This window comes from Protopterus annectens, chromosome 12.part0 (genome assembly GCF_019279795.1).
Source record: "Protopterus annectens isolate FY-2018-M chromosome 12.part0, PAN1.0, whole genome shotgun sequence".
Taxonomy (NCBI): Eukaryota; Metazoa; Chordata; order Ceratodontiformes; family Protopteridae; genus Protopterus; species Protopterus annectens.
In genome coordinates this window covers 254,510,095-254,524,230 of record NC_056746.1, presented here as the reverse complement: position 1 = coordinate 254,524,230, position 14,136 = coordinate 254,510,095, and the positions used below count along the sequence as shown (strand labels likewise).

General features: G+C 35.9%; 1 protein-coding gene across 1 annotated transcript in view; it reads right to left on the bottom strand.

Annotated features, from left to right (window-relative positions):
• LOC122816489 (ankyrin repeat and fibronectin type-III domain-containing protein 1-like) overlaps positions 1–14,136 on the bottom strand; it is a 2,048,587-nt gene that overhangs the window by 602,567 nt on the left and 1,431,884 nt on the right. Inside the window, exon 5 of the mRNA XM_044089320.1 lies at positions 11,109–11,328. Coding sequence (XP_043945255.1) covers positions 11,109–11,328 — 220 coding nt within the window. The remainder of the gene's footprint in view (positions 1–11,108; positions 11,329–14,136) is intronic.

Below are 14,136 nucleotides of genomic sequence, written 5' to 3'. Positions count from 1 at the left end.
CTAGGATTGCCAGGTGCAAACTGTCTCTGGCAAAGCCACGAGGTTTGGCTACCAAGGCAGACAGGAGGACAGGAACAGGATCCCCTTGGAATGACACCAAAAACTAAGCCAGTTATTGAAATCAATCATTTTTTGTTTATAGTGTGGCATCATTCTAGGTGAGGGTAGTATGCTGCTCAAGGCTAGGTGCATACCTGCCTGGGACACATACTCAAAGAAATCGACCATGTTTCTCTTCATGTAGTCCAGAAAATACATCTGAGGTCATTCACACCAACATGAACTATGACAGAGTCATAACGGTACCTGTTGCTGAGAGACCTGAGTGCATATGTGATTTGACGGATCCTGGCACAGGACAGACAGCTGACAGTGACTGTTGCCTTGTCCAACCTAGTGAATGGGACATCTGTCTGTCTCACTATTGAATCTCCAATGACAACTAAAGTTGATTTTTGAGTGTTAGGCCTTATGGGCTTGGTGGGTGAGGCACTGGCATTGCTATGTGTCATGGATACTGTGGAAACTGTGTTAGCTGTAGCAGACTTGTGTTTTGGAGGTCTTTGGTGTTTCAGTAAGTTTTTCAAGAGAACCTCCACGTATGTGGATTTACATGTTTGATGCATACTATGTGTCAGCATAGTGGTATATGTATGAGTAGTGGTACTATGTGAATATGTAGTGGTGGGTGAGTTGATAACCTTCTCCGTGTTACTGTTTTGAGTGAGACAGATCATGGATTCTAGATTCTTGGTGTAAATACATCTCTCACACTCTGTATTAGACTGTGTTATTAGTAGAGGGCTGTCTGTGTACATGAGGCAATTGCTACACTGCCTCAAGAGACTCAAGTCAACAAGGTTGGCAGGATAAAAAAGGGTAGTCCAACTGTCCATAATGCTAAGTTGAAGATTGCTGTCACTAGGTGGCTTTTCAAATATGATCATGAAGAAGCTCGGTGAATGGATATTTCTGCCTGGGCTTTAAGGCAAAATCTCCTGAATTTAACTGTCCAGCTTTGGCGCACAATTGCTCGGAAGTGTGTAGTGCTGTATGGCGCACAAACAAGCAGATGCAGGGCCTAAATACCAGAAGCTAAAACTTGAAAAAACTCTTAACAAAATTAAAAAAAGACCAATGAGGATGCTTATTCCAAGCCCTGGTCTGGCCTCCCTTTATCAGTCAGGTTCCACTCAACATACTTCTCTCACAACACAAAAGTGCAGATAGGCCCCTTCCAAAACAACATGGCTTAGAAAATATGCTCAGAACAAACAAACCACTAAACACAGTTCCAGAAGCAGCAGGCCTGGATCTGGACTATGCTACAGCTACTAGCTACCCTAGCTTCAGTGGGAAACACTAGAGAATGTTTAACACAGCAGAAAGATAGCAGGGAGACACTGAAAAAAACATTTAAAATTGCAGAAAATCAGTCAGGAGGCTCTAAATAATGATTTAAACAGTTAACAGGTCAGTTGATTAAGTACTGCTTGGTGGTAGAACCAGATCAAGCAGAACAGATAGCTTTAAAACAGTGAAAAATGCCAGTAAATACTTAAACAGTGGAAACAAAAAAAAAGCTTGCCAAACAGTGATAGCAGCAATTAACACCTCAGTTCAGCTTGGTACAACAAGCTGTATGGAAAATATCTGAAGGAAAATCATGAATGCACTGGATTGAGAACAGTGAGAGCATGGTACATTCTGATAAAAGAGCAACATATCAAAACATCAGCATAAAGCTAATGTAGAAGATGGCATGCCTGTTTAAATTCTAAAGAAAGACAGAATAGCTGAACTGAAAGTATGGAAGTGGAGGAATATGCGCCAAGTCTAGGAATGAGGTAACTTAGAGTATTCCCCACAGACCATGGTGGTATTGGAGATAGTATAGGTAAGTAGCAGTGAAATGGGGAAGTGCAATAGCTCTCAGTGAATCAGGGACAAATCTTAGACTCAATATCAAATCCAAAACTAATCAGGAGCACTTAAAATATTAGTACTATTAACGTGAGATATCAACAGAATAAGCAAATGCAAATTAATATACATTGTCTGAAGTAAAAAAGTGTGCAACTGTAATCATTATCATTCTTTATAAACTGTATTTCACCAACTTTTCTCCAAACTCACTAGTTTTAGAAGGAATTAAGAGGGACAGAACTAAAACTTAAGTCAAAATCGGGGATGTGTGTAACTATCTCCCCAAGTTAGAAGGTGTAGCACTTTAAATTTGAAAGAGCAAGTTTTACACTGTTCTGTTATTTGCTGGCATTGCAATTTATTTATTTATTTTGCAATTGTTGGCACTCTCAGAACTGTGTCTCATACGTCTGATATGGATGTTGTAGTAATAAAAGATGTGTGTGTGGGCATTCAAAAATAAAGGAAGCATAAATTTAGCAGGGTTATTTAACATATCAATGGGAAAAAGTAATGAAATATGTTTCTAACGCTGTGTGATTTTGACCTGAAGCTCTCTCTGAAACCAAATTACATCCTTTTGAAAGTTTTATTTTGTTAGTTTTCTTTGTGTGTGTGTGTGTGTGTGTGTGTGTGTGTGTGTGTGTGTGTGTGTGTGTGTGTGTCTGCGTATATGTATGTGTAAGAGAGAAAGAAGTTATCACTCCGTTTCAAATGATTGCTACATTTTTTTATTTTTTTTATTTATATAGTGCTCCAAATCGCCACTGTTTTTCTAATTCATAAAATGTGTGATTGATTTGTGAATAGTGGATCAAGTTGGGCTTATAATATGAGTTTTCTTTTCTAGTTTTCCACTATTGTGCAATCTTTAAGTAAAGGAGACTGTTCTTATTAAATTTGTGTGACTTTTCAATATAATATGCATTTTTACTGCAAAAAATGCACTTTTTACTGTTTGGTTTCATTTCTGTGAATTTTTAGTTTGGGACATTTGCTTTCCATAAATCCTTGAAGATATGTAACATTTAGAGGGAGTACCTAAAAGAAAAGCAAACATCAAGAACTATGACACAGGAATACAAAAAAAAAAAAAAAAAGATCTGTAGGGGAAATTAAGTCTCTGTGTCAGTGTTTGGTTATCCCTAACATTATGCATGTATGTGTTACTGAGCTCATATAAAAGGATCTGATTGGAAACAGTGGCCTCCTGCAGGAATGAATTCTGTTGGTACTCCAGCTGGAATGCTGATGCAGTAACTCCTTATAGTCTTAACACACACACACACACACATATATATATATATATATATATATATATAGATATAAATATATATATATATATATATATATATATATATATATATATATATAGATATATATATATATATATATATATATATATATATATATATATATATATATATATATATGGGTCCACTTTATAAGTTTGAAATACTGAAATCCCGAATTTCAGTATTTCGAAAATATATACCCGAATCACAAAATCGCGAAAACACAGAAGCATGAAATTCAAAATCTCGAAGCTCGGAGATGTTGAATTTCGCGCATCTGGTGGTGTGGTGTGTGAATGGATGGATGGAAGTTTAGGTAAGTATGTATGTGTATGCGTGTTGGTTAGGGGCTTTAGTGTGTGTCAGTGTGTGTTGTGACTGTGATGTGTGTGTGTGTGAGGGACTGTGAAATGTGTGGGTGTGAGTTTCCTTTGCGTGTCTATGCGATCTCGGAGTTAGTATATTTAAGTAGGGGGGTGGGGCTCAGCCCCCCCACATGGACGGTGCAGTGGGGTTTAGACCTTGATTTCCATTTTCTAGTAATTTGTTTTTTGGCAGAAACCAGACTAAATGTACAAGGCATTACTATGTCTAAGCAATTCAGATAATGTATCCCAGATAAAAAAAAAGCATTTCTTTAGTTACAGCCATGCCCACTCAATATGTCTGACAGACATGTCTGAGAGAGTACTCTCTCTGGAATTTTTAGAGGTTTGCCAACTCATTACAGTTCCAAAACATATATTCCCAGTTTTTTGTTTCTTCCCCATCATTCCTGCAACATTTGCTATGTTGTTCTTCTTTCGGCTTTTCCCGGTTAGGGGTCACCACAGCAGAACTCCGGTCCACTAATGATTGGCAATAGATTTTTACGGTGCTGAGGAGCCAGCCCGATGCCCAACCTTCAACGAAGGCACGCCCATTCACGCATGTCTTTCAAATGCCACTCGACCGCGGGGGTAACATGCAGACTCCACACAGAAGGCGCTCCATCTGAGAATTGAATGGGAGTACCTCTTGCTGTGAGGCGACAACGCTACTGCTGCGTATACCTGTGAAAAATTCTTTGGAGTCTGCTTGGGTTATAAAATACTTAAACAAATATTTCCAAGCAAAGATCCTAAATCTTCTAGACTTTGTATTATATTTGTGAGCTGTGCACGTGTCATCCCACTGTTTCCTTGTGAATTGCTTGTACAGTCTCTGTTCCCAATATTTTTAACCTCCTCTGACTGATTCCTATAGTTATCATGCATTATTTATATGCCCTAATAATAATCCATTCTTAACAGCAGCTTCTGTTCTAGATTTAACTAAAAACTCTTACTAGAGCAAGTCTTTCACTTGGGATTCCCATCCCTTTCTCTTTGCCTGTGCTCAGATAGTCCCTGATAGGGAAGGTAGTTTCTAGCCTGCAGTCCAAATGCCTTCTTGGCCTCTTCCCATTCTGTTATCTTTCCCTCTCTGAAATCTCCTTTTCTGGTTCTATCAGGTAAAAAATAATATCATCTGCAAATAAAGCCAACTTTTCTTGATTACCATACCGATTAAATCCTTAAATTTCTGAGTGCCTTTTTTTCTTTTCAATGGCTCTAAATATAATGCAAATAAAAGGGGAAAGAGGGCACCCCTGTCTGGTCTCTCTGTTCAGACACTACTTATCAGAGAGAAACTTTTCCACATTAATTCTTGCCTCTGATCCCTCATATATCCTTCTAATTAACCTTATTATTGATCAGGGAATGAATCTGCTCCCATTGTCCTACTCATAAAATCCCAGATTATTCTGTTGAATGATTACTCTGTATCGAGACCCACCAACAACAGCAGTATTTTCTTACATTATGCTTCCCTTTGGATCATCACTGTTCTATTAATGTTGTCAAATGTTTGCCTCTCCTCCACAAAACTACATTTGATCCACATCTTCACAATTTTGGTAATGCCTTTGCCATTCTTTTAGTTAGTATAGACTTAGTTTATAATCATGATTTAAAATTGAAATAGGCATATACACACACACACACACACACACATATATATATATATATATATATATATATATATATATATATATATATATATTAAAATATATGGGTCTGATGAGTTTTTACCATCTTTAGGTATTGCAGCCACTACACCTTTCTTACAGGATGTTGGTGCTCACCTTCTTTTTAAAATACTGTTAAACAGAATGTTCCAGATCTTTACCACTTTCTTTCCTCCTAGCTTCCAAACTAACAAGAATTCCATCTTTTCCTGGAGACTTTCCTGCACATTTATTATACGGTACCATTTTTATTTCAGTTTCTCCTATCTTAAATAATAATTGTTCATCTATCTCTAACCTTGACATACCTAATTCTTCCTCAAATATTTCCATTTATTTTTTTTTTCTTGATTTTCATGTTCTTTGACCTTATACAAACTTTCATAAAAAAATTCTGAAATATCTCTAATACCTCTACAGGATCACTGGTTATTGTCTTATTATAGGCTCCCTAGGTTTGGTAGCAACCCTTTCTATTTTTTGTCGCTTAAGTCATTCTGCTAAACATTTTTGTGCTCTGGAAATCTTAATAAAAACACTTGCTTAACAGCAGTGTTTCTAAATTCATGCATATATTTCAGATACTCCCTTATTTTCTCTTTAGCACTCAGCAATTCTGCGTCTTCCTGTTCTGTGAGATTCTACTTATTCTGCAATACTTTAACCTTTGTTTGCCCCTCTAAATAATTCTACTTTCTTCTCAACCATATCTTTTTTCTTTTATTTCTACTTTTAAACTTCACTTTCATTTTATCTCACTTAGTAGCTATACCTTCTGAAGAAATTTCTGCCTTCCTCATGACTCTAATAATTTCCACTACCCAGTCCTTAAATTCCTCTTTTTTTAACAGGTAAGTGGGGAAGTGCCTGTGCATTAATTGAACTTTTTTACCCTGCAATGTTATCCTAGTTGTAACTGATGCATTATCTGAAATAGTTATTGGATATGTGTCAGAGATTTTAATTAAATTCATATTTTTCTGTGAGATATAATTTCTGTCTAGTCTAGCCCATTTACGAAACCTCAGGGAATAATATATACATTCTCTCTGAAGTTCTACTTCTGAATTCAGATCTTCCTTACCAAATATTTTCATAAATTTCTTCAGAAATCTATCCTCTTTTGTTATATTTTCCCTTCTAGGCCCCCATATACATCCTCACTTTTGAAAATCAAATTCACGTCCCAATCCATAAGTAATGTTGCCTGCCAAAAGCTGATTATTTCTCCCAAAATGTTCTTAAGCTCCATAACAGCAGTTTTAGGTGGAGTATAAATACATGCTAGAGTAATCCTTCTCCCTTGTCAGCAGCTCTTTATTACCACAAATCTACCATTACTATATTTTCCCCCTGTATTATCGCTATTGAAACTACTCTAGCAATTAGTATAAGTACTCCCATTTTCCTTTGTCCCTGATATTCTGCTGGATATCTATCGTGAAATCCATCAAATTTCACATGCTCACATCTTTTCATATGTGTCTCCTGTAGAATTAATATTTGCACTCTGCATTTCTTAATATAATTCAATAATCTTACCTTTTTGTCTATAATTGTGAGGCCATTCACATCCCAAAACAATATGTTAATGTAGCCATTATGATAAGACACTATTATTCCTACATATTATATATGGCAGCTTTTTTAAATGTCTATTTCCAGCTTTTGTGTTACATGTACCCACCATTGTTTGGCAGGTTGTTCGTTTATACAGTTGTTTCTTGTGAACTCTATTTAAACCAATGTCACATTTTACAAGACTTTTTTTTCTTTTAATGAAAACTCTTGAACAAAAAAATAATCAAACACACCCCCAGAACCTATTAACTTAAAACAAATAAACAAAACTTTGTACATCTTCATATAATGAAGTTTAACTCTCTTGATTATAACAAATATCACAAATCGACAGCTGAATCCACAGGCATAAACTAACTTAACATTAAACACACACTGGAGCCAGAATAAGTTGAGTGCTTTCGTTCGCTATTGTTCTGAAGAAGTTCTGTAATAAACGGGATGAAAGCGCTCAACTTATTCTGGTTCCAGTGTGTGCTTTTTGTTTTAAAAGTTGAAGTGAAGAATTTTGTAACTTAACATTAAGGTTATCCATGCTAAAGTAAATGTTACAGCCTGTGCTGCTACTTACACTAATTGCTATATGTTCTTGTCTTGTCTTTATTCCCCTCACAGAAGTGAAAAACAGCTTATATGCTTTCAGAAAACATTAATTTTTAGCCTTAAGTAAAAGTGCACCATGCATTAAATTATTTAGTTACCAGAAAAGCTGCTTTCTCTTGTTCACTTGCAATAACTTCCAACTGTATTGTTTACTGAGCTTCTTGTCCTTTCACCTTTTAATTTTATACTTCTCTTAGTAAACAATATCTAGACCTCTAAATTTATTGCCTTCACCTTTAGTCAGCTTTTTCCAAGTAAACATAAGAACAAAATGTATTAACAATGAACATGTATTTACTAAAGAAAAACTATTCATAGCACTGTTGCCTCTCATTAAAAAAACACTTGCTTAAACAAAAACTTGCCATTAGATTAAGCCAAGGGCATAAATCAAGACACTCCTATACAAAAGTAAAAGAAAAAACTTCAATTCCCTATATATTATATTCAGTGCACATTTATACCCCATCTCCCACCCTAGCAGCCCATTAACTGTCCATTAACTCAAATGTGCTTTTTTCCAATCTTTCTTCTCGTTTTACATCATAATGCCTACATTTCTTAAAACCAGGAAATGAAAAAAGTAATTGTTTAGTTTAGTCTCTGCATCACAAATAATCACTAAAATGCTTTACTATAAAATACAATTTATATCATGATATGCTTTATACAAATATTGTTAAGAGTAAAAATTGCTTTCTCTATCTTCCCACCTTTTAGTGTCCTTCCAAACATCAATGACATGAAGTGGGGAATATGCCTGTCAGTTCCCCCACAAGTTTAACAAAGTCAACCAAACTCCAGTCGTTCAGCCTCTTTTTCTTATAAAGCCATATTTCATAAATGTGATTGATGCTTTATAGTCTCACATTGATTCACTAATTTGAGTGTTGCTGGTCTTCTTCCTGTTACCTTCCTTCTCCCAACTCCAAACTCCAGTTCAAGTCTAAGTAATTCCAATTCTTCTAGTTAACTCCTGTGATTTTTTTTCTGTCTCTCAAGTATTTTCCTTTGGAATATTGGAAAGGGTTTCACTAGCAAAGTCTCTCTATGAGCTTTATTATCAGACACATGAGAAGCAGAGTCCCATTCTGTTTGATGGCTCATTTTTTGTTGGACAAACTTTTGTACTTCCTCCTTAGCCTGTTCAGCCACAAAAATTTCTTTCATCATCCAGGAAAAATATTTTAAAGACAGACAGATACAGCAGCTTGAATCCCACACCAGCCCCTTCACATTCCCTGAATGCCAGAATAAATGCGGTTCTCTTCTGCCTGGTGTACAGTGACTAATCATTTTCCACAAACACTCTACCATTTCCAATTTTTTATATTTTGCCCTTCTGCCAGTTTTGTCAGGATCTACTATTTCTGCTGGCATGATTGCATCTTTGCTAATATTGTTTCTGGCTGTTTTCTCATGACCAGGTTTGCAGCAAACACACAATGTACCTTTCAAATAAGAAATCCTGCTTTGGAATACCAGTCCATTTACTTATCTCTGCTTTCATAAAATTAATACAGTCTGTTCCTTCCAGCTTCTCTGGTACAGCATAAAATCTCAGATTTTCTTTGTGTATTCTGTCCTGTAACTCTACCATTTTTGAAGCAGCTCTTATTGAGCAGTCTCATACTCAGCCAGCCTTTTCTAACCTCTGATTTTTGCAGTTTTATTATTTCATCTGAACATCTGTTTACAGATTCTTCCATTTTCCATCCTTTTGTTATTTGAGGTGATATGCTCCTTCAGTTTCATTTATTTGAATCCACTTTGGCTGCATTTGACTTATTTTTCATATAGATTACTGGAAGCTGTGTTCTGTATAAAAGATGAACCTTGAACTGTTGTTTGCTGAACCGCTGCAGGATTCTTCCCAGTCAGTATTTTCTCTTCACCTTTTCAAGTTGATTTTTTTTCAGGATCTCTAAGTTTCTTCTTTGCTGGCATTCAGGCAGTGTAATTACTAGCCAGCAACTGGATTTTACTAAAACAGACAGATTTACTGGCCCTTATCTATCAGGTTTTTTTTTTTAAATGTGAGTAATGAAATTAGGCTGTTGATCAGTACACATCCGTCCTGGAAAGCCCTACTTAACATATTTATTAATACAAAAATGAAATGAAGCTTTGCACAGAAGCAAATTTCTCTATCCTCTCCAAAGCCCTACTAGAATAGTACTGTAACTCTGAGGCTTTGTAAATCTGAGCAAAGGGAGAATGCTTAGTTTTGGTTAAACTGTATGACTTAGAATATATTTATTAGTGACAATTCAGAAGCACAACCTCCCCAGAGGTACTTTGATCCACTGCTCTATATTTGTTTACATTCTAGCATGTATAATTCAGCAAGACTGTTAGTTCTGTAGTGTGTTGCTTAAGGCAGTTTCATTGTAACACGTTACTCCTTTATATCCTGCTTTCAACTTACTCTTTGGTACTTATACAGCAGAGGTTCTAAAGTCCTGTATGTTTGAACATTTGTGTGCTAAGTTTGTTTTACTTGGCTGTTTGAAATAGATATCTGTATGGGTGTACATATGTATTTATGAATGCATATAAGAGCTTCACTATGACTTTATGAGGCTACATGCCCTAAAACACAACTGCTTTGCACAAAATGCTGAAACCTGACACCCGGAATGCACAGATACTCAAGATACATATACTTAAAGCAAATACATAGATGTGAATGCATACACACACATAAATGCACGCACAAAAAGCCCCCCACATCCCCTAACTTTATTACTCTCACTGACAGATCATTGTAGTTCAGAGAAAGTGTGAACAGCAATATAGTAAAAAATGTTTCTCTTTCTCCTGAGGGTTGTAAGCTCTGAGACTCTTAAAACTCCTCAAATGTCAAGCAATAGGAAACTGCTGCTACAGGAAGTGAGCAGCAGCATATGACCATCTGCCATCTAGATCAATTATGGTTGATTAGAGCACGAGAGAAGCAAGCAAGCAATTTTGTATCAATCAAGTATGAGACACACACACACACACACACACACACACACACACGTGTGCATGTGTGTTTATGCATGCATTTACATGTAAGCATATGAGTATGTATGCATGTTGAATGCATGTGTCTCTTGGTCTGAGGGCATCATATCTGTGAAATAATGTAAGTGCATGTATATATGTTCATAACAATATGCTCAATATTTATAAAGATAAAAGTAAGAACCCAGGTATTATATGGCCTAGGATGGGAAAGCAGGACTGCATAATGGGTTTGTGAGCAGCTAACAGTTTGGAAAAGCTGCACATTTCTAAAGGAATGAGAATCAAGTCTGAGGGAGGCTCAGTCATATGTTGTATAAACTCCTGATGTTTCCCTTCCAATAGCTCCTACTTCATTTATGCAGACTCTTGCACTAGACATTATGCTTCTATACAATTGCATCTCTGGTTGTAAAAGTACCTGTAACAATTTGATGCATCATTCACATGCTGGTACCTAAATATAAAAACTGATTAAAATGGTAATGAAAATATGAACACAGAATAGGTCATTTATTTATATGCTGATCAGCTACAGTACAAGTGTCATTTTCTTATTCTTCATTTAATTTGCTAACTGTGCAGAGAACTTCAGATTACACATTGCCAAAAATGTTAAGTAATCAGAATGAGGCTTTACTTACAGTGTGGGCTCTCTTTAGCACCAGCTTCCAGAAGCATTTTTGCCATTGGTACATTGTTGGTCATAATGGCAATATCCAGTGGCAGGAGACCTTCACTGTTGGGAGTATTCAGATCAAGTTCTTCAGGAGTGTACTGCTTCAAGAGAACTTGCACCAGATCCAACTCCTGCCTCTCCACTGCTTCAAAAAGAGTCTCACTGCTATGGAACTGTGAAGAGACCTAGAAAACAAATAGAAACTTAACATTAGCCAGAAGATACTTACTACTCAGTATGGTAAATAAATTAATGTAATTAAGGATACCCAATACTCAACATGGTAAAAGTGACTATAATAGCAATAGGAATTCCATTATATAACATAAATGAACACATTAATAAGTCAGTATCCATAACCTTACAGAGTAAATTAATGCATTAACAACAGGGTACTCACTGGGAATGCATTAGTAGGAGGGAGTCTAGTACCTAATATAGTAAATGAATACATTAGTCATTGGGTACCTACTACCAATTATAGTAAACTACTACATTAGTAATAGGGTTCCCATTACTTAATTTAACATGGTAAATCGAGACATTAGTAATACAGTAATTACAGCCTAACATGGTAAATGAGTGCATTAATATTAGAGCACCTACAGCCAGACATGTTAAATTAATACAATAGTAATAAGGTACCAACTACCAAATGTGGTAATAAAACAGAGATTTCAGCATTGGTAATATGATACTCACTATGGAAAATGAATACATTAGCCACATGGTGCCAGGTACCTAAGCTATTAAGGGAATGTGTTAGCACCATGGTGCCTACTACCTAATAAATTAATATGTTAGTTAAAATGTATCAACAATGAAACACAGTAAGTTAGGGCTGTAGTAATAGTATGCCCACAATTTAACTTAGTCTGTGAATACATTAGTTTGAAGATGTCCACTAACAAACACAGTGAATTAATGCATCAGTAAAATGGTGGCCACAACTTAACATGGTAATTAAGGAATACATTAGCATCAGTACAATAAACCAGCATGGTAAACCAGTGCATTAGTAATAAGGTGTCCAGTGCATAAAAATGCAAATTAGTATATCAGTAATATGGTACAGACTACCTAGCACAGTTAGGGAATGCACTATTAATAGGATGCCCATTACTTAACAAACTAATTGAATGCATTAGTAATACTGTACCATAAATTCATACATTTCACTAATTACAACACAATGCCTTTACAAAGCTTGAATGCATAAATGTATATTTATATTTTCTGCATGCTTTATATGAACATTTACATATCACAATTAGTTTTGAAATAGGTTAATCAGTAACTTCTAGTTGTAAGAGGAATCTAACTTCATAGCCATAAAAATCAATGTGCAACAGATCTGTCTTTTTGTTTCTAGTGTACATGCCATGTAGTTTGCATTTCTGGCAATTCAATTTAATTGTAGTTCTCTAATATGATGTTTGCTTCCTCAGCAGAGTATTTTAAGCAAAGGTCATCAACAAAACAGGATCAAACATTGCATTATAGACAAACCACAAGTTATCTACCTCTAAGTAACTTACAAGAAACAGAATGTAATGACGGTTCCTGAAACTTTTGTAATTAGTTCCAAGTTTTCCAGCCATGTTTTTTAATAATGAACAGATGTGCCATTTCAAGGTATTTCAAGTGGCATGTTCAATGCTCACACAATTCAGCACTGCATTTAGTTATTTGTTGGATCAGTCAAGTATAAAGTAGTACAATGAAATTTAAAAAAAAATGACCAAATGTTGATTTTAAATTTATATGAACTACACAGTACTCCTTTCTGAATATAACAGAAATACACTGGGCCAAGCTGTCGGTTACCTTTATCCCTAGCTATTAGTTCCATAATGATTCTTGGCATAACTTTATAGATGGTACTGGTCAGGAGTATGGATCTCTAATTACCTGGATCTTTTAAATCCCTTGCCATCCTCCACTCATTTAGAACAAAACCTGTTTTGAGGCTAATATTAAATAGCCTCTGCAGGGGTTCTGACAAGTCATGTTTCAGGATAGATAGTGGGCAGACTGGTATGTTATCTGGCCCAATAGACATACAGTTCCTGGCCTTAGATAGTGCCTTGTGAACATGTTCTTGTGAGATTTGGGGTGTGGTGTGTAAAAGTTGGAGATAGGTTTGTCGGCCAGTAGACTGGCTACATCCACAGGGTCTGAGTGTAGGATATAATTTTTTATTGAATCTGTACAGTTCTGGGCATTGTTTCTGAGGTTTTGAATATAGTTAAATACACCTTTATGGTTATCTTTCATTATCTTATCTAATATCTGGTTTTGGTTGATGTGATCAAGTTTTGGAGTTCTTTATTTAGTTTACTAAGAGTGTTTTTGTCTTCTTGATAGTTAGATTTACTTTTGCATGCATTTAATTTTTTCCCCTTTATTATAGAGCCTGGTTATATAAGGGTTTCACTAGAGGGGTTTATTTTGGAATTTGGCATGTTATTTATTTCTGAGGGGGTAAAGATGCAGCTATGTAGCTATTGACATGTGCATAGAATTTGGCAATAAAAGATTCTGCATAAGCAGTGGGGTCAATGAGGTGGATTTTTTTTTTTTAATTTAACCAGGTCATCACTCCATTGTAGTAAACTAGCCTTCACATATTCTCTGAACATCAAGGTACTGGAGGATGTTTCAGGCTTCAATCTTATTGTGAATGTGATTGACTTGTGGTCCAATATGATCAAGGAAAATGTTACAATTGGTGGGTAACAGCTCTTTTTCCTCATCTGTAAAGACCAAGTCCAAAAGTTTATCACTCCTGGTTGGGAAATGGACTACCTGGTCCAGAGAACTTGTATTAATGAAGTCTAGGAATCTCTGGGCACACATGATTGAGGATGTATACGTCTCCCAGTTTATAGATGGATAGTTGAATTTTCCAAGGAGAACAGTGGTTGGCTTAATAGACTTTATACTGGTTTGGTGCTAGGTATGGGCAGGGGGGGGCATAGAGGGGAACTATA